The sequence below is a fragment of the Bos javanicus genome, chromosome 5 (assembly GCF_032452875.1).
Source record: "Bos javanicus breed banteng chromosome 5, ARS-OSU_banteng_1.0, whole genome shotgun sequence".
In the NCBI taxonomy this organism is placed as follows: Eukaryota; Metazoa; Chordata; class Mammalia; order Artiodactyla; family Bovidae; genus Bos; species Bos javanicus.
In genome coordinates, this window is record NC_083872.1 from 105867659 (window position 1) to 105888653 (window position 20995).

General features: G+C 44.6%; 1 protein-coding gene across 1 annotated transcript in view; it reads right to left on the bottom strand.

Moving 5' to 3' along the window:
* Positions 1-17465, bottom strand: part of GALNT8 (polypeptide N-acetylgalactosaminyltransferase 8) — a gene marked incomplete at its 5' end in the record, with an annotated part of 40413 nt that extends 22948 nt beyond the window's left edge. The window contains 2 exons of the mRNA XM_061419089.1: positions 8897-9191; positions 17075-17465. Of these exons, the coding sequence (XP_061275073.1) occupies positions 8897-9191; positions 17075-17465 (686 nt within the window). The remainder of the gene's footprint in view (positions 1-8896; positions 9192-17074) is intronic.
* Positions 17466-20995: the final 3530 nt, after the last annotated feature.

The window sequence follows — 20995 nt, forward strand, 5'->3', positions numbered from 1 at the left end:
TGACTAGCACTTTCAATTTTCACTTCATGGCTGATTCACTTTGCCTAGAGCAAAACACAACATTGTAGACAACTGTACTCCAATAAAATTTTTTTTAAGAATTAGAACACATTTCCTCTGATTACAGAACTGTCAAAAAAACAAATTCTTGGAAGGCAAAAAGGAACATTATAAGGCTTTGAGAAATCAGGAAACAGAACATAAAAGTAAAACATAAATAAACACAAGTTGGAAAAAAAATTAAAAAGAGGAATTTCATAGTCTAAGCTTTTCTCCCCAAATCAGTTCCTCCTTTTTCTTGCCACTCCAACATAGATGAAATGCAGAGTAATCGAGATTGACTCTGGAGACACATCAAGGGACTCCAAAAGGCCATGCAAGGAATTTCAAGTAACACTGAAAAGCATACAGAAGTCTGCAAGAAGGATCTCTCCTTTCTCCTTGTTTCCTAGCACCTGACTGGCATGTGTGGACCAGTTCTGTCCAGTAGAACTGGTCCAGTTCTGACCAGTTCCTACCATGATATAGATGTTCTGTATATGCTGTTCATTCTGATCTACACTAGCCACGTGTGGCTAGTAAGCATTACAACAAGGCTATGTAAACTAAAAAAACCTGCTTTTTAATTTAATCCAATTTTAATTAATTTAAATAGCCACATGTGACTGACGCTACCATATTGGATAGTGCAGTAAAATATACTAAAAAATATTCATTGGTTGGTTAACAGCTGGAAGAATTAATCTTTAGCAAATACTTCCAGTATAGAATTACAATTGCCCCTCACTTAGTGGGCTTCCCTGGTGGTAAAGAATCCACCAGTCAAACAGGAGAGGCAAGGGATGTGGGTTTAATCCCTGGGTCAGAAAGATCCCCTGGAGGAGGAAATGACAACCTACTCCAGTATTCTTGCCTGGAGAATCCCATGGACAGAGGGGCCTGGCAGGCTGCAGTCCATGGGGTCGCAGAGAGGCAGATACAGCTCTGCACATCCACATGCGCTCACTCACCCTTAGCAACAGGAGGATACAAAGAGAGAAATATATAAGGTGAGCAATTTCTAGATGTTAGAGCTATAAGTGTGTGTGAAGTCGCTTAAGTCATGTCTGACTCTTTGCTACCCTATGGACTATAGCCCACCAGGCTCCTCTGTCTATGAAATTCTCCAGGAAAGAATACTGGAGTGGGTTGCCTTGCCCTTCTGCAGGGGACCTTCCTGACCTAGGGATCAAACCCATGTCTCATATGTCTCCTGCACTGGCAGGCAGGTTCTTTACCACTAGCACCACAGCCAGATCCCAGATGTTAGAACTAGAAAGACAAGTTGTATGCAAATTACAACTTTGCCAGAAACTGCTGTTGTGGAAAGTAAATAAACTGATATGCACCCATGCAACAATTGCCAAACATCTTCTTATTGATACATCGGGATTTCCTGAGGCAAGTTAGGTGGGCAGCAAGGCCAGATTCCTGGGTGTGTGTCTTGTGCAAGCACACAGGTCCTGACACTTGTGAATTAACTCGATAATTTGCTGTCACCATCTTGAAATATTTTTAAGTAATTTTTAAATAACAAGCCCCACGTTTTCATTTTGTACCGGGCCCTGCAAGTTTTGTAACTAAACTGGTCATGGCATTTTTCTGAACTCCTATTAAAGATTAACTATTGAAGGCCTGCCTTTCCATGAGTTTGTTTATTGGAACTTAATATGTACTTAGGGCTTCCCAGGTGGCTCAGTGGTACAGAATCTGCCTGCCAATGCATGAGACACAGGAGATATGGGTTTGATCCTAAGTCAGGAAGATCCCCTGGAAGAGGAAATGGCAACCCACTCCAGTATTCTTGCCTGGAGAATGCTATGGACAGAGGAGCTTGGCGGGCTACAGTCCATGGACTTGAAAAGAGTTGGACACGAAAGAAGCAACTGAGCATGCAGGATATACTTAAAACTCAATAAAGTTTATTGATTCCCCTGAATGGCCTTTCTCTGGTCTCTGAAAGTTAAAGGGAGGATGTGACCACTTGGAGAATGCCAGGGCTGGCATGTTTCTGGTATCAGACAACCATCCAAAAACTGGGGAAACCAGTAGTGACCACCACTTTGCATCTTGCTGGTGGGCTGCCGTCTATGGGTTTGCACAGAGTCAGACACAACCGAAGTGACTTAGCAGCAGCAGTAGCAGACATAGAAGGTCCGTCCTCATATTATCTTATAATTTATGTGATGGCTCTGAATCACTAAATTACTTCTTCCTCAGAGAAAATCCAAGGAGGACTTTCTTGGTGATCCAGTGGATAGAAATCCATCTGCCAATGCAGGGGACACAGGTCTGATCCCTGATGGGGGAAGATTCTATATGCCGCAGAGCAATTAAGCCCATGTGCCACAGCTACTGAGCCAGTGCTCTGCAGCCTGTGCTCCACAACAAGAGAAGCCATCGCAATGAGAAACCCACGCAGCTCAACAAAGAATAGTCCCAGCTGGTCACAACTAGAGAAAGCCCTCATGCAGCAGTGAGGACCCAGCACAGTCAGAAATAAATAGTAAATAAAATACAATTTTAAAAGTCCAGGGAGTGGTCTTCCTATAGTTCTCCAAGTGTGGTGGTTTCCAGGATGCCTTAGTTCTGGAATCCATCCATCGGAGCCACATGAATTTTTTTTATGGTCAGCAGGAAGGAAGAGCACTCATTTGATTTGTAAGCAGCAGACATGACTCATGTTATTCAAGAATAGAAGGGTACTTGAATCAGACACAGTTTGCATCCACACTAATACTTTCTAACAAGCAGTTTCATGACTTAATCTCTACAGAATTCAACCTTAATGCTCCACAAGTGCGTCAGTTACCCACTGATCTCAGCATATTATCCACACACCTAAAGACTTAAATGATGAATCTGAGGCAGGTTCCAAGGAAAGTAGGAGAAATGCAGAGATGCACACCCAGACACACCTTAGTCCAAATACCGAAAGCCAAAGATAAAATATTGACAGTAGTCAGAGAAAAATGACTCACCACATACAAGGAGACGCTCAACAATATTAAGAATTGACATCTCATCAAATACAATAAAAATAGAAGGTAGTGGGACAACATACTGAAATTGTCCAAAGAAAAAAGACTGTCAACAAAGCATCTTACACCTTTCAAATGTGAAGAGGAAATAAAAGCAAGTGAACATTGAGAGAATTTGTTGGAAGTAGTCTACCAACAAATTCTCTCAATGTTTACTTGCTTTTATTTCCTCTTTAAGGCACTGGCACCCCACTCCAGTACTCTTGCCTGGAAAATCCCATGGATGGAGGAGCCCGGTAGGCTGCAGTCCATGGGGTCGCTAAGAGTCAGACACGACTGAGCGACTTCACTTTCACTTTTCACTTTCATGCATTGGAGAAGGAAATGGCAACCCACTCCAGTGTTCTTGCCTGGAGAATCCCAGGGATGGGGGATCCTGGTAGGCTGCCGTCTATGGGGTCGCAAAGAGTCGGACACGACTGAAGGGACTTAGCAACAGCAGCAGCAGCAGACTACTTTAAAAGAAATACAAGTTTTTTTTATATATACTTTTTTTTTATTATTTTAACATTTTTTAAATTTCTGTTTTACATTGGAGTGTAGTTGATTAACAATTTTGTGATAACTTCACATATACAGTAAAGTGATTCAGTTATCTCTTATTTTTCAAATTATTTTCCCATTTAGATTGTTACATAACATTGAGCAGAATTCCCTGTGCTATACAGTAGGTCCTTGCTGGTTACCTATGTTAAATATAGTAGCACATACATGTTAAGACCAAACTTCCTAACTCTCTCTTCCTCTTTCCTTCCCATCTGGTAACCCTAAGTCCATTCTCTAAGTCTGTGGGTCTTTTTAGGCTAAAAGCAAATGATTTGGGGCCATAATGCAAATACACACACATACACACACAGGCAAAAACAAAGAGCACCAGTAAAGGTAACTGTGTAATCAGAAAAGACAGTATATTTCTTCTCTTAACTAATTTTAAAAGCAATTGTATTTTTAAAGTGTATGTAATTGTATTATTGGGACTATAACATATAGCAATTTAATATACTTGACAAAACAGCACAAAAGAAATGGATGGGAGAAAAACTGTATTGAAGTGAGGAAATAACACCAGATGGTAAATTGAATCTACAGGAATAAGTGCAGAGAATCAGACATGGTAAATAAGATAAATATAACACACTGTAAATTTATACTTCCTCTCCTTTTTTCTCATCTTCTTTAATAGACATAAAATTATGTAATGTAATTATAATAGTATATTTTGGAGTTTGTGCCATACAATTTGAAATATGTATGAAAATAATAGGAAAAAAGGAGGAAGAGGGAATAGAGCTATAAACATAATCTTCCTATATCTCACTCAAATTAGTCTAAATAGACTCTGATAAGTTAAGATGCATGTGACAAGCCCTAGAACAACCATTAAGAAAACAACTATAAAAATATACTGAAAAATTATTTAAAGAATTATACTGTTACATTAGAAAATAGCCACTTAATGTAAAAAACAAGCAGTAATGGAGGAACAAAGGGAAAACATGAGAGACATTAGAAAACAAAAATAGAATGCCAGACGTAAATCCGACTATGTCAATAAAACAATGATTGTGGGTGAATTAAGCAATCCAGTCAAAAGGTAAATATTGTCCGATTGCATTTTTTTAAAAAGGTCCAACTGTATGTTGTCTTTAGGAAACATTTTAGATGAAAAGATACAAGTAGGTTGAAAGTAAAGGATATATCAGCAAGCAGCAACCATAAAAAGTTAAAGAGGTTATACTAATATCAGACAAAATAGATGGTAAAATAAAGACATTGCTAGTTATAAAGGGAGAGACTTTGTAACCATAAAAGGATATAACCATCAGGAAGATATGCCAATTTTAAACATATATTCCCAGCAACAGAGTGCTGAAATGAACGAAACAAAATCTGACAGACTGAAGGGAGTAACAGACCAGTCAGCATCAATCCCTGGCGATTTCAATACCCTACTTTCAAGGAGAGTAGAAAGGAGAGTGTTAGTCACTCAGTCGTGGCCAACTCTTTTCAAGCCCATGAACTGCAGCCTGCCAGGCTCCTCTGTCCATGCGATTCTCCAGGCAAGAATCCTGGACTGGGTTGCCATTTGCTTCTCCAGGGGATCTTCCAGACCCAGGGATCGGATCAGGTCTCCGGCATTGCAGGCAGATTCTTTACTGTCTGAGCCACCAGGGAAGCCCCATAGAACAACTAAACACAAGATCAACAAGGAGGGCTTTCCTGGTAGTCCAGTGGTTAGGAATCCACCTTGCAATGCAAGGGACACCAGTTCAATCCCTATTCCAGGAAGACCTCACATGCTTCGGAGCAATGAAGTACGTGCCCCAACTACTGAAACCAGCACTCGAGAACCCATAAGCTGAAACTATTGAACCCACGTGCTGCAACTGCTGAAGCCCGTGTGCCTGGAGCCTGTGCTCCACAGTAAGGGAAGCCACTGCAAGGAGAATCCCGAACACGAGGAAGAGCAGACCCCGCTCACTGCAACTAGAGAAAGCCTGCGTGCAAAAACAAAGACCCACCACAGCCAAAAAAATAAAATACAGAAATGTCTTTTTAAAAAAAAGGACAAACAAGGAAATGTAAGACTTAAACAACATTGCAACCAATGAGAGAGACCTAGTGGTGTCCGTAAGAACAGTCCACACAACAACAGCAGGTTGCTTTCAACTGTACATGCAACGTTCTCCAGGAGGGGCTGTGTGCTAGAGCATAAAATAACCCTCAATAAATTTTAAAAGACTAAATTCATACGAAGTGTGATTCTCTGATCACAGCAAAGTGGCACGAGAGATGAAAACAGAAAGATATTAGAAATTCACAAATCAGTGGAAATTAAAGAACACATTCTTAAATAGTCATTGGGTCAAACAAAAAAGTTACAAGTAAAATTAGGAAATAGGAAATACTATAAACAACTATCCACCCACAAATTTAAAAACTTAGGTGAAATTGGCAAATTCCTATTAAAAAACACTTGCAACTCAATAATGAAAAGACAACTGCCTTCTTAAAAGTAGAAAGTGTCTAAATGGGCATTTCTCCAAAGAAAATATACAAATGGCCTGTATACACATGAAAAATGTTGAGCATAACTAGACAACAGGGAAATTTAAATCAAAACTACACTTGTATACCACTTGGCTTCCCTTGTGGCGCAGCTGGTAAAGAATCCGCCTGCAATGCAGGAGACCTGGATTTGATTCCTGGGTTGGGAAAATCCCCTGGAAAGGGGCAAGGCAGGAAGCAACAGTTAGAACTGGACATGAAACAACAGACCGGTTCCAAATAGGAAAAGGAGTATGTCAAGGCTGTGTATTGTCACCCTGCTTATTTAACTTATACGCAGAGTACATCATGAGAAACGCTGGGCTGGAAGAAGCACAAGCTGGAATCAAGATTGCCGGGAGAAATATCAATAACCTCAGATATGCAGATAAAACCACCCTTATGGCAGAAAGTGAAGAGGAACTAAAAAGCCTCTTGATGAAAGTGAAAGAGGAGAGTGAAAAAGTTGGCTTAAAGCTCAACATTCAGAAAACGAAGATCATGGCATCTGGTCCCATCACTTCATGGGAAATAGATGGGGAAACAGTGGAAACAGTGGCAGACTTTATTTTGGGGGGCTCCAAAATCACTGCAGATGGTGACTGCAGCCATGAAATTAAAAGACGCTTACTCCTTGGAAGGAAAGTTATGACCAACCTAGATAGCATATTCAAAAGCAGAGACATTACTTTCCCAACAAAGGTTTGTCTAGTCAAGGCTATGGTTTTTCCTGTGGTCATGTATGGATGTGAGAGTTGGACTGTGAAGAAGGCTGAGCACTGAAGAATTGATGCTTTTGAACTGTGGTGTTGGAGAAAACTCTTGAGAGTCCCTTGGACTGCAAGGAGATCCAACCAGTCCATTCTGAAGGAGATCAGCCCTGGGATTTCTTTGGAAGGAATGATGCTAAAGCTGAAACTCCAGTACTTTGGCCACCTCATGCGAAGAGTTGACTCATTGGAGAAGAGGCTGATGCTGGGAGGGATTGGGGGCAGGAGGAGAAGGGGATGACAGAGGATGAGATGGCTGGATGGCATCACTGACTTGATGGACATGAGTCTGGGTGAACCCTGGGAGTTGGTGATGGACAGGGAGGCCTGGCGTGCTGCGATTCATGGGGTGGCAAAGAGTCGGACACGACTGAGTGACTTGTGCTTTGCGCTTTCACACTCACTAGGATGGCTATGATCAAAAACAAAAACAAACCTTGGTAAGTATGTTAAAAGAAATCAAAACTCTCATATGCTGCTAGAGGGAATAGAAAATGATGCAGCCACTTTGGAAAACAGTCTGGCAGTTCCTTGGAAGTTTAAATATAGAGTCATCATATGGTCCAGCAATTCTACTCCTGGGGTATAACCAAGAAAAATGAAGACACATGTCCACACAAGAACTTGTACATAAATGTTCAAGCCAAAATTATTCATAGTAGTCAAAAAGCGGAAATAATCCAAATGTCCATCAGCTGGTAAACAGATAGAGAAGAGGTGGTATACAACTGGACAATGAAATTTTATTTTACCATAAAAGGAACAATACTGACAAATAAAGTAGTAATGAATGCTATAACATGAATGACACTTGAAAACATTATGCTACATACAGAAGACTCCATGTTATATGATTCCATTTATACAAAATGTCCAGAAGAGGCAAGTCCATGGGGACAAAAAGCAGATTAGTGGTTTCCTAAGGATGAGGAAGTTGTAGGCAGATGGGGAGGGCCTGTTAGGATGGGTAGGTTTTCTTTCGGAAGAGGTGAAAATGTTTTGAAATTGATAATGGTGATGAATAAACTAAAAATCATTAAATCATACACTTTAGTAAATTGTATGGTATGTGAATTTATCTCTAAAAACTGCTATTTTTAAAACTAATTAAGGAGGCAGAAAAAACTTACTAAGGAGAGGCAGAATGAGAAAAAAAATAGGAAGGGAAAACAGAAGGAGAGAGGAAAGTTTCTTTAAGTGAAAGTTAATAAGACCCGGGTGGTCCCGTGGCTAAGACTCTGTGCATCTAATGCGGGGCCCCGGGGTTTGATCCCTGGTCAGGGAACTAGTTCCCACGTGTTGCAACTAAAGGTCCTGCATGCCACAAGGAAAACTCAGCAGAGCCAAATAAATAAATATTTGTTTAAATAAATAAAGACAGGTCCAAGCAGAGACTTGGAGAGAAACATCAGGGAGATGAGTAGCACTGTTAACTTCCTTCAACTTGCCCAAGTTTCTCTCTCTCAGCCTCGGTTTCTTCATCTGTAAAATTATGAGTTAGACCCATCCTATCAGAATTCTCAAGGATCTGTGTGTCTCTGATACCTCTGCTCAGCTCTGAGGGGCTGTAAATACTTAAATCAGTCAGTTATCGTCTCAGAGCTGCCATTATAAAATGGATTAAAGTCAAGAATTCTGCTCTGTCAGTCTTCCAGAACTTTCTACACCCCGACCCACTTCCTCACGAATTTCTCACTCTCCCTCCCTTCTTTTCAACCCTTGACTTCTGCTGCTCTCAAAATGTTAGTCACTCAGTTGCATCCTACTCTTTGCGACCCCCATGGATAGTAACCCACCAGGCTCCTCTGTCCATGGAATTCTCCAGGCAAGAGTAGTGGAGTGGATAGCCATTCCCTTTACCAGGGGATCTTCCCGACCCATGGATTGAACCTGGGTCTCCTACATCACAGGCAGATTCTTTACCATCTAAGCCACTTCCCACAGCTTGTCTTCAAGCTACATTGAGGTCCCTAGGAAGCCTGCCTTGGTCCATCTTACCTGGAATCGCGAGTGTCCGGAAGGGTACGATCCAGGGGCAACCGGTCACTGAGGTACACGTTATAGCCAAACTTCTGGAAGAGGTCCTCAGCCTCTTTCTGCTGAGCCTCAGAAAGGTCCCTACCCCACTTCTTGAAAAGTTCTGAGTCTGGGAAGAGAACCTTGTGGGGTTTGAAGAAGCCACCCTCCTTGGCGTGAGCTCTATCTGGAAAAGGATAGAGCTTTTCATCTTTCACCATTGCCAGCGTGCAAATCCCATCTTCTGATTGTTTTGTAGCCAGCTTCATAGTTTGTTCTGCAAATGAAGGGCAGGGGAGAAAGCATCTCAGCCAGGTGTTAGCTACCTGGGCGTTACTTTCTCATCCCCATTTCCTTGAAATGTTTTTCTTCCCAGATTTTTAGGAGGGTGCAACAGAAAAAGTGTGCAAGAAGTTGTAGACATTGGCAAGAGAAGACCTGGAGAGATGGTATCATTATGGAGAAGTTGAATGAGCTTGCTCCAGGGTCCTGAGGTTGTGGTCAGGGCTAGATAGTGTGCATTTGTCATTTTCGAGGGGAGCAGTTTGGGACGATGACAAAGCCCAGAGCACACTGTGAAAGTGTGAGGCAGGAGGCAGGTAAAGGACTTTACAGAGGGGGAGGCTAAGGGATTGGATCGGTTAACCACAGGGTGCTGCAGGGGCCCAGGTGACAGCAGGACTTGGGTCAGATGGAGACTGTGAATGGATGGCTGTGGCAAGGCCTGTAAGGAGGGAGAGAGTGTGTTGAGATTGGCAGGGAAGTGTCAGCTGAGGAAAGAGGACAGTCAGGCTTTCGTGATAAGTAAAGGGCTGTTCCAACAGTCTTCTGACTCCTTCCTTCAATGGAACAGAAGGACGTTTGGGATCACCCTAGATGGTGGAATACAAAGAGCCCGAGATTACCCTCTCTCTCTCGAGCACACCAACATCACTACCATCTGCAGAGCAACCATGGGTGACAAAGACTAGAAAAGATCTTCCACAGCTAAAGGCGTCAAAAAACTGGACAGACCTCCCTGGTGGTCCAGGGGACCTGGATTCGATCTGTGGTCAGGAAACTAGATCCCACGTACTGCAACTAAGACCCAGCACACCCAAAGAAAGAAATTGGAGGACCCCAAACTGGAGAATGATTATATTGCTGAGGTTCTCCTCCAGGAGTGAGAGTTCTGAGCTGCATGTAGGGTTTCCCAGCCCAGGGGTCCCACACCAGGAAAATGAGCCCCCAGAGCACTTGGCTTTGAAGACCAGAAAGGCTTAATTTTGAAGTCCCAAAGGGCCGGGAGAAATAGAGATTTCACTTTTAAAGGACACACACACAAAATCTCATGCACACCAGGACCCAGAGCAAAAGCAGTCATTTAATAGGAGCCTGGGCAGACCTACCCATTGGTCTTAGAGAGTTTCCTGGGGGTGGGGGTGCTGTCACTTTGGGGACAGAGACACTGGCAGGAGCCATACTTGGGAACTTTCGATTGAATGAAAGCTAGAGTTGACTGATTAGTATTTCCCAAGTCCTACATTGACTATGATACTCCGCAGCATTCAGCCCCAAAATGTTAATCAAGGTGATAGGGACAGAGTAAAGGGACCGAAGAAGGTGATTAAATGGTTAATCCCACTAGCGGGGTGTAAGTAGAAAAAAAATATGGGAGACCTCTGTAAGTTAATGGTCACTTAAGAAAGCAGGTTTGCTTAACCACAGAAGCAAGCAGGCTTCCTTAGCCACAAACCCAAGCAAAAGAAGCATGAGACATGCCCCCAGATGATAAAACAGTGGCATGAGCCCCACATCCTGCCCAGTGAGCTCAACAAGTTAATGATCCTTAGGACGTGCTCTCTCCACACATCGAAACAACAGTTTATGGAAAGGTGACATTTCAAAGTGAAAGGCACTCACTGTGCTGAGACCTGGAATAATTTTCCCATAGTGCCATGACAGTCCTGGCTTGACCATGGAGGGACAAGAAAACTCCGCTACCCAACCTGGAGAAGGGGCTGATGATGGAAACATGACATCTACTCAAGAATGAGGAAGAAGGTCTTCTCCCCCTCCCCACTTTTCCTTTGATTATAAAACTGTAGCCCACTAAGGTCTTGCGGAAGCACCCTCTGGCCTGCCCACTTTAAGCCTCTCAAGCATCCTATTCTAATCAGTTCAGCTCAGTTCATTTCATTTGCTCAGTCATGTCCAACTCTTTGGGACCCCATGGATTGTAGCATGCCAGGCTTCTCGGAGCTTCCTCAAACTCGTGTCAATTGAGTCAATGATGCCATCCAACCATCTCATCCTCGGTCACCCTCTTCTCCTCCTGCCTTCAATCTTTCCCAGCATCAGGGTCTTTTCCAATGAGTCAATTCTTCACATCAGGTGGCCAAAGTATTGGAGCTTCTTCAGCATCAGTCCTTCCAATGAATATGCAGGGTTGATTTCCTTTAGGATTGACTGGCTTGATCTCGTTGCAGTGACTCTCAATTCTATTCTAATAAAGGGACTCTCAATTCCTATTCTAATAAATTCCTTACCTATCACTTTACCTCTCTCATGCAGAATTTTTTCTGCTTTAAGACATAAAACACCAAAGCTCTTCAAAGCCCCCCAAAATACCCATCCAGTGGCTTCAATTCAAAGGCACTCCACCAGAGGGGCTTGCTTAAGTTCCCACCTATCCTCCCTTTGTTGTTTTTCAGTCACTTTAGTTGATTTTGACTCTTTTCAGCCCCATGGACTATAGCCCACCAGGCTCCTCTGTCCATGAAATTTCCCAGGCAAGAATGCTGGAGTGGGTTTCCATTTCCTACTCCAGGGGATCTTTCTGACCCAGGGATCAAACCTGCGTCTCCTGCACTGGTTGGCAATTCTTTATCACCTAGTCACCAGGGAAGCCCCAGTCCTCCCTTACACGCATTAAACTCCAACCAAATTGACGGGATCACCTCTAGCTCATGTAGTACCATTCTGCAAGTTAGAAGAGAGAATCCCTTTTTCAGATGATTGCAACCCTGGGGTACCAGCTTCAGGAAAGGACGGTCCCATTGTGTGAACCCCTCTGGGCAGAGGCGGCCCCACACCAGAGAGTGTGGTTTGGTGTGCAAAACGTGGGCAGAATTTCAGCTAGGTGCCCAGCCCCTAAGAGGGATGCAGGGAAACCTTACAAGTGGGGGGAGGGTATTTTTGGAAGATGACCTAAACCTGGCCCGTGAATGAGAAGAGTCAACCACAGAAGTGCCTATGAGACGGAAAGAGGATGGTCAAAGCAAATCTGGAAAGAAAAATAAATGGAGGATATTTCAGAGAAGACTCCTGGGGACTAGCTCTCATATTTGCTCAGGCAGAAAATAAAAATGGGAGCAAGATTTTCACAGTATTCCAAATCAAACCATATTTTGATTCAAACTCTTCTATGCTAAGCACGGGGATCACAGGATGGCCTTGGATTCCTTGGGCCTTTAAACTCCCTTATACTCCTCTTTGGAGATTCCCTGGTGGCTCAGATGGTACAGAGTCTGCCTGCAATGCAGGAGACCTGGGTTCGGTCCCTGGTTCTAGAAGATCTCCTAGAGAGGGAAATGGCAGCCCACTTCAGTATTCTTGCCTGGAGGATCCGGTGGACAGAGGAGCCTGGCAAGCTATAGTCCACAGGGTGGCAAAAGAGTCGCACATGACTGAGCAACTAACATTTTCTCTTTTCACACTCCGCTCTGGGGGTTATCTGATCTTCCACTCTCATTCATTGCTGTCAGTGGGAAATTTTGACGATGGAAGCACAGAACCCAGCGGGACGGAGACTGTGTTACTAGACCACCCACATGACTTACACTAAAACTCTCCAAGACCCAAAGGGGACACACCCAAGTGTGTCGCTCTGATCGGGCCTTTTAAGAACCCCCAGGGAAGTTCCAGAAAATTGGTTTAGAGTTATTAAGCCCTCCCACAATAAGGATATGATTATCATTATGTGTTTGCTTTGGCTCTTCACAGACTTCATTATTTGCTCAGGTGTCCTCACTGTCATGATTTTCTTCAGTCTTTTCGGAGGTAAAGAGCAACCAGAAGGAGGGTCATTGAACCAGCTTTCCATTTCAGCAAGCCCTTCCGGAAAGAAAAGCGTTTGTGATCTGGAAACGGGGTCCAGAAAGCATTTTGAAATTCACCTCAGCGGGTAGGGAGTCCCTGACACCACGTCATTTCAGAGTGAATAGAACGTGTAGAGCACAGAGAACAACAAGCCAAGGAGGAACCGGTTGTGCAGAGAGATGGAAATAAACTTGACGGCTCTGGATGGCTTCTCGGGGCACATTGTGTCCCAGCCGGAAGAAAGACTAGCCAGGCTCTTGGCAGAACTCCTGCTATTTTAAGGCCTGAGGAGGCTGACACAGGATGGGTGAGCCAGAGAGCTGGTGTGGTCTGCGTGTTCAGCCAAGGAGTGACAGTGATGGCCAAGGTACACAGACATCCTGTGGTGAAATTGCCCTGGGAATGTTTGCACAGTCAACGTGCAAACCAGCCAAGGGCTCTCAAAGCCAGGGCCTCAGGAGCTAACGATCTTCTCTGTTGTCTCTAACTCTTTCCCCTGGATCACCCTTCTCTTCATCCCTGGCTGCCCATCCCTTCAGCCCAGGCTCAGAGTCTTCTGTTCTCTCCTTCCTACACTCAGTCACTCACTCATCTATTTAATTTCTCTGTGCCAGGCCCAGGGCATAGAGTGGTAAAGCACATCACAAGACACTCATCAACTGAACCGTCCCGTAAGAAAGCTTCCCTGGTGGCTTAGATGGTAAAGAATCTGCCTGCAATGCAGGAGACCCAGGTTCAATCCCTGAGTTGGGAAGATCCCTTGAAGAAGGAAATGGCAACCCACTCCAGTATTCTTGCCTGGAGAATCCCATGGACAGAGGATCCTTGTGGGCTACAGTCTATGGGGTTGCAAAGAGTTGGACACGACTGAGTGACTAACACTTTCACTTTATGAAAACTGCCTTCCAGAAATCTGAACCACAATAACATAAGAGTCTTGTGATGGGGGATGGAAACCATGCTTCATGCCTCCTTCTCCCCTCATCTATTTTCCCTTTTTTCCTCCGTATCAATTCTTCCACCCTCCGTCCTCGACATTTTCACTCTGGGCTCCTTTTCTGTGCTCATCTCTTTTCTCCTTTCTTGTCCCCTCTCCATATCTCCCCTTCTCTGATTTCCACCCTTCCTTTTCCTCTTCCTGTCTGACCTTCCATCTATCCCTCTGTCTCACCCTGAACCCTGACAAGGCTCAGTTCTTGTTTTTTAAAAGACACTCCGTAGGCTTTCCTGGTGGCCCAGTGGTTAAGAATCTTCCTGCCAATGCAGGGGGACATGGGTTCGATCCCTGGTCCAGGAAGATTCCACATGGAGTGGATCAACTAAGCCCATGCGTGTACCACAACCATTGAGGCTGTGCTCTAGAGCCCAGGTACTGCAACTATGGAGCCCATGGGCTGAAACTACTGAAGCCTGGGTGTTCTAGACCCCGTGCTCTGCAACAAGAGAAGCCACTGCAACGAAAAGCCTATGCACTGCACCTAGTGGGTAGCCCCTACTCTCCGCAACTAGAGAAAGACTAACTGCAACAACAAAGACCCAGTGCAGCCAAAATAACTAAAATTAGTAAACATAATTATTTTTTTAAAAAGACACTCCTCAAGGCTATTATGTTAAGTGAAATAAGTCAGACAGAAAAAGACAAGTACTGTATGACATCACTTATATGTGGAATCTAAAAAATATATATACAATAGACTAGTGAATATAACAAAAGAGAAAAGAGAAATAGACTCACAGATATAGAGAACACACTGCTGCTGCTGCTGCTGCTGCTAAGTCGCTTCAGTCGTGTCCGACTCTGTGCGACCCCATAGACGGCAGCCCCCTGGCTCCCCCGTCCCTGGGATTCTCCAGGCAAGAACACTGGAGTGGGTTGCCATTTCCTTCTCCAATGCATGAAAGTGAAAAGTGAAAGTGAAGTCGGTCATGTCCGACTCTTAGCAACCCCATGGACTGCAGCCCACCAGGCTTCTCCATCCATGGGATTTTCCAGGCAAGAGTACTGGAGTGGAGTGCCATTGACTAGTGGTTGCCAGTGTTTGCCGGCAACACAGGAGTAGGGCAAGGGGAGGCACAGATTGTTACTGGATGTAACATAAGCTCATGTATGTACTGTACAATACGGGGAATATAGCCGATATTTTATAATAAATGTAAATGAAAAATAACCTTTAAAATTCTATAAAAATTTAAAAATTAAAAAAATTAAAAAGAGGAAATTTCCTGGTGGTCCAGTGGCTAAGACTCTGCACTCCCAATACAGGAGGCCTGGGTTTGATCGCTAGTCTGGAAACTAGATTCCACATGCCATGACTAAAAGGTATCACATGGCATAACTGAAGGCCTTGCATGCTGCGATGTAGATCAGAGATGCTACACACCGCAGCTAGGACGTAATGCAGCCAAAGAATTAAATAATCCTTTTTTTTTTTAAATTAAACCGAAAAAAAAAGACACTCCCCACCACCCAGGCTCCACGGGCACACAGCCACACATCTGAGCAGTCAATTCCCTGCTCTCACATTCCAGACCCCTCTCCCCCAGGGCATGAGCACAAGATTCTTATCATGCGGGAGCCCGTGAGTCCTGCCTTCACTGGAAGCAGATGCCAAGATACAAGAAATTCACAGGAGGTAGTTTCATGGTGAGTTTCAAAAACAAACCCCAGAATTCCTGGGAAGAGGTTAAAATGTGCTGGATCCTGAGGGCATCATCTTAAGTGAAAAAAGCCAAAGACAAATATTATTGGGTCTCATTTATGTGTGGAATCGAATAAGAATGGGGGGAAATGAGTTCATAGATGCAAAGAACAGGGACTTCCCTGGCAGTCCGGTGGCTAAGACTCCACACTCCCAATGCAAGGGGCCCTGGTTTGATCTTTAGTCAGGGAGCTAGATTTCACATACTGCAACTAAGAGGTTTGCGTGCTGCAACTAAAAGAAGATTCTCAAAGATCTCATATGCCATAAGCAAGGTGTGGTACAGTCATATATATATATATATATATATATATATATTTTTTTTTAAAGATACAGGGAACAGATTAGTGGTTGCTAGAGGCAGGGTGGGGGGGTGAGCAAAGTGTGTAAAGAAGGGCAAAAGCTACACACTCCCAGTTATAAAATAAATAAATCCTGGATATGTAATGTACAGTGTGGCAACTATAGTCAATAATGCTGTATTGTATGTTTAAAAGCTGGTGACAGAGTAAATCTCAAAAGTCCTCATCCCAAGGAAAAAATGTAGAACTATGTGAGACAGCAAATGTTAATCAGATTTATTTTGTGATCATTTCGCGAAATACACAAATATTGAACCCTTATGTCCTACACATGAAATTAATGTAATCTTATGACTTATTTGAAAAGACCCTGATGTTGGGAAAGATTGAAGGCTGGAGGAGAAGGGGATGACCGAGGATGAGATGGTTGAATGGCATCACTGACTCAATGGACACGAGTTTGAGTAAATTCTGGGAGCTGGTGATGGACGGGGAGGCCTGGCGCGCTGCAGTCCATGGGGTCGCAAAGAGTTGGGCACGACTGAGTGACTGTACTGAACCAAACTAAACATCAACTGGGCTTCCCAGGTGGTGCTAGTGGTAAAGAATCTGCCTGCCAAGGCAGGAGACTCAGAAGAAATGGGTGCTATCCCTGGGTCGGGAAGATCCCCTGGAGGAGGGCATGGCACCCCACTCTAGTCTTCTAGCCTGGAGACTTCCATGGACAGAGGAGCCTGGAAGGGTACAGTCCTTGGGGGTGGCACAGAGTCAGACACAACTGAGCAAATAAGCAGCAGCAGCATATGCCAACTATAAGTCGATTTTAAAAAGAGGTTGACATGTAGGGCACATCAGCCAGGGGGCTCTTTCTGCACAGACTTCACCAGGGTGTGTGTGCCCACCCTGAGGTACACACACACACACACAACCTGTTCCCTCCATCAGCTGCTGGCTCTGATTCCCACTAATTCTCCCTCCTTTTCCCCTCCACACCTCTTTATTCTGTGCCCCTAAGCACATACTCACAGGCACATACAGGCATACACACTGTCCCCTCCATGTCAGTGCCGTCGACTTACTCAGATGCTGCAAATTCGCCTCTAGTCGAGAGAGTCTGTCCATCACTGTCCAGTTAAGTTCAGACGGAGCAAAATGCAGCTTATTCTGGTGATCCCCCAGGATCAACTCCTGTACAATCCTCTTAGTGTAAAATATCAGGAGGAGATTGAGAGCGAAGACCAGCAGCAGCCCGATGCTGAGGACTCCGAGGACATTTCTCCTGAGCATGTTATTCTGTCCCTGGCTCTGCTGCTCCCTGGGGGCTGAGGGTAGTGTCACTGCCCAGGCAAGCTGAGGATCACAGTGAGCTGAGCCCTGACGGTGCTGGCTGCATAGAGGATACCCTGCCCGCTGAGCCAGATGTTCTCTGAGTAGGAAAGCCGTACCAGGCTGCCTGGTTCTCCCCGGGCAGCGTCAGGCTTGCGGAATGTGTCATGGCAGCGGCCCAAGGATGGGCAAGTCACCTGGGCACACCTTATGCAGAAGTCAGGTTACTGCTTGCTCCCGGAGCCAGTGGAGGCTCTTCTCTCTTGGTTTTGTTTGATTTCATTTTGCTTCTGAATGTTTCTTCTCTCTGGTAGGAGCCCTTAGAAGACTCTCCGAAAGGGCGTGTGAGGTCTGGACCTGTGAGTGTAGCAGAGAAGAAACAGTAGGAGGGAAGAAGCCAGTGCGTGAGAAGTCTCTGGACCACGTGCTTTTTGAGAGCAAGGATGGTGTCTGAGATGTCTTTTTTGCTGGTGGCTCAGTGGTAAAGAACACTCTTGCCATTGCCAGAGACACAGGACATGCAGGTTCGATCCCTGGGTCGGGAAGATCCCCTGGAGGAGGAAATGGCAACCCACTCCAGTATTCTTGCCTGGAGAGTCACATGGACAGAGGAGCCTAGAGGGATACAGTCCATGGGGTCACAAAGAGTTGGACACGATTGAGTGACTGAGCTCGCTTGCACATAGAGTCTTGAAAATTATAGGTCTGTAACAGTTGTCAGTTCTGTAAAACTTCCTGCGAGTTCTACCTAGAAGCAGATGAGTGAGCTGGAGGGGGCCCACTGGGGTAAGCCCCAGGGCTCAGACTTGCTTCACTAGTCACTGCCCAGCTCTGCACACTGAGGTGCTAGCCTCCCCTGACCCTCAGCTTCCGGTAACTCTTCTGCCCCACACCTTGCACCCACTATATGCTTTGGACAAATCACCTGATTATCGTCATCACAGGTTAACATTTAAAATAGTTCCCCAGGGCTTCCCTGGTGGTCCAGTGGTTAAGAATCCACCTGTGAATGCAGGGGACACAGGTTCAATCCCCGGTCAGGGACAATCCCACAAGCTTCAGAACAATTAAGCCCGTGTGCCACAACTACTCTTGAGCCTGCTCTCTAGAACCCGCGAGCCTCACCTACTGAAATCCGAGTGCCCTAGAGTCTGTGCTCCCCAACAAGAGAAGCCACTGGAATGAGAAGCCCCCGCTGGCCATAACTAGAGAAAGCCTGCATACAGCAATGAAGACCCAGCAGAGAAAAAAATAAAATAAATAAATATTTAAAAAATAATAATAGTAAAATAGTTACCCAGAGCCCCAAAGTTCAAAATTCTCAATTAAGGGTTGAATTGCTTCATAATATCATCCACTCTGTCCCAGGTCCCCAGACACAGCACATGCTGATGAGAGCTGAGGCAGACATGTGGATTACAGCAAAGACATACAGTTTTAGGAAACGCAGGTGGAAAGAGAAAGAACCAAATGAAAAGTAATCAGTTCTTTTGTTTTCATCAGTTTTTCCCTTGCGTTCACATGCAAATTAGAGTCAAAAGAAATTTGAAATGGCTGATTGCTTCCGTTTCTGATGCAACGTAGAATGGACCCACTTGTCTCTATTACTCTCCATTCAGTTCAGTTCAGTTGCAGCCATGTCCGACTCTTTGTGACTCCATGAACTGCAGCACACCAGGTCTCCCTGTCCATCACCAACTCCCGGAGTTCACTTAAATTCACATCCATTGAGTCGGTGATGCGGTCCAGCCATCTCATCCTCTGTCGTCCCCTTCTCCTCCTGCCTCCAATCCCTCCCAGCATCAGAGTCTTTTCCAATGAGTCAACTCTTCGCATGAGGTGGCCAAAGTACTGGAGTTTCAGCTTTAGCATCATTCCTTCCAAGAACACCCATGACTGATCTCCTTTAGAATGGACTGGTTGGATCTCCTTGCAGTCCAAGGGACTCTCAGGAGTCTTCTCCAACACCACAGTTCAAAAGCATCAACTCTTTGGCCCTCAGCTTTCTTCACAGTCCAACTCTCACATCCATACACGACCACTGGAAAAACCATAGCCTTGACTAGACGGACCTTTGTTGGCAAAGTAATATCTCTGCTTTTGAATATGCTATCTAGGTTGGTCATAACTTTCCTTCCAAGGAGTAAGCGTCTTTTAATTTCATGGCTACAATCACCATCTGCAGTGATTTTGGAGCCCCAAAAAATAAACTCTGCCACTGTTTCCACTGTTTCCCCATCTATTTCCCATGAAGTGATGGGACCAGATGCCATGATCTTCGTTTTCTGAATGTTGAGCTTTAAGCCACCTTTTTCACTCTCCTCTTTCACTTTCATCAAGAGGCTTTTTAGTTCCTCTTCACTTTCTGCCATAAGGGTGGTGTCATCTGCATATCTGAGGTTATTGATATTTCTCCCGGCAATCTTGATTCCAGCTTGTGCTTCTTCCAGCCCAGCGTTTCTCATGATGTACTCTGCATAGAAGTTAAATAAGCAGGGTGACAATACACAGCCTTGACATACTCCTTTTCCTATTTGGGACCAGTCCTCTCCATTAAGAACAACCAAAAGCTCTGGCCACTGTACATTAGACTCTAAAAGGTGGAGAGAATAGAGCAGACCAGCTAGAGATCTTGAGACCTGAGGAAAAACTCAGCAGTGAGTTCCCCGGGTTCGCTTTTCAGCTGAGAGGTCTTAGACTGAACACTGAGAAGTTGCCAACCTGTCCATGTTAACAGGCAAAGACTATGAAAGCACCGAGAAATGCCTGCTGTCTATACACAAAGGAGAAGTCTAGCAAGATAGAAAACCTTCAAATAATAACTGCCCTACTCCAGGGACTTCTCTGATGGTCCAGTGGCTGAGACTCTGCACTTCCAGTTCAGGGGGCCCGGGTTCAATCCCTGGTCAGGGAACTAGACCCCACAGGATGTGCAACTAAAGATCCCACATGCTGCAACTAAGACCCAGTGCAGCCAAGTAAGCAAATTTTTTTAAAAAACCAAAACAACGACAACAAAAAAACTGTCATTTTCCAGCCAAACACCCCTGAAAACCCATTGCATCAGGACCAGTCATCAATAAAGACCACACGGGAAGCCTTCACTTCTACCCCCTTCTCCAGCTGTGACAAGGGGCGCCTTCCATCCCCCTTCAGGATGGTGTCAGAGAGCCATAACTTTTGTCCTTGTTCCCTGTGATGTCTGTAAGAACAGCACTGAAGTGCCCCTCCCTCTCTCAGCCAGTGTGGTGTCAGCAGAGTACTCAAGGGGAAACTGAGCTTCCTCCCTCCCCCACAACAATAATGAGGCCTCCCTCCCCCAGGTGTCAATGGAGGCCAAGTGGAAGCCTAGACTTTCACCCCACATGTCATAAAGCAGTGGCATCTCCCTTTGCCTACCAGAGCAGTGTCAGAAAGTCCTGCTAAAACAGAAAATTTAAACAAGATACAGAATCTCATGATATAATACCAAAATGTCCAGGATGCAATAAAAAAAAATTATGTGCCATACCAAGAACCAGGAAAATCTCAACTTGAATGAGAAAAGGCAATCAACAGACATTAACAGCAGTAGGACACAGATGTTGAAACTGTTTTATGAGGGTTTTAAAGCAGCCATTAGAAAAGTACTTTGACAAGCAGTTAACAAATGTGCTTGAAAGAAACGAAAAAAA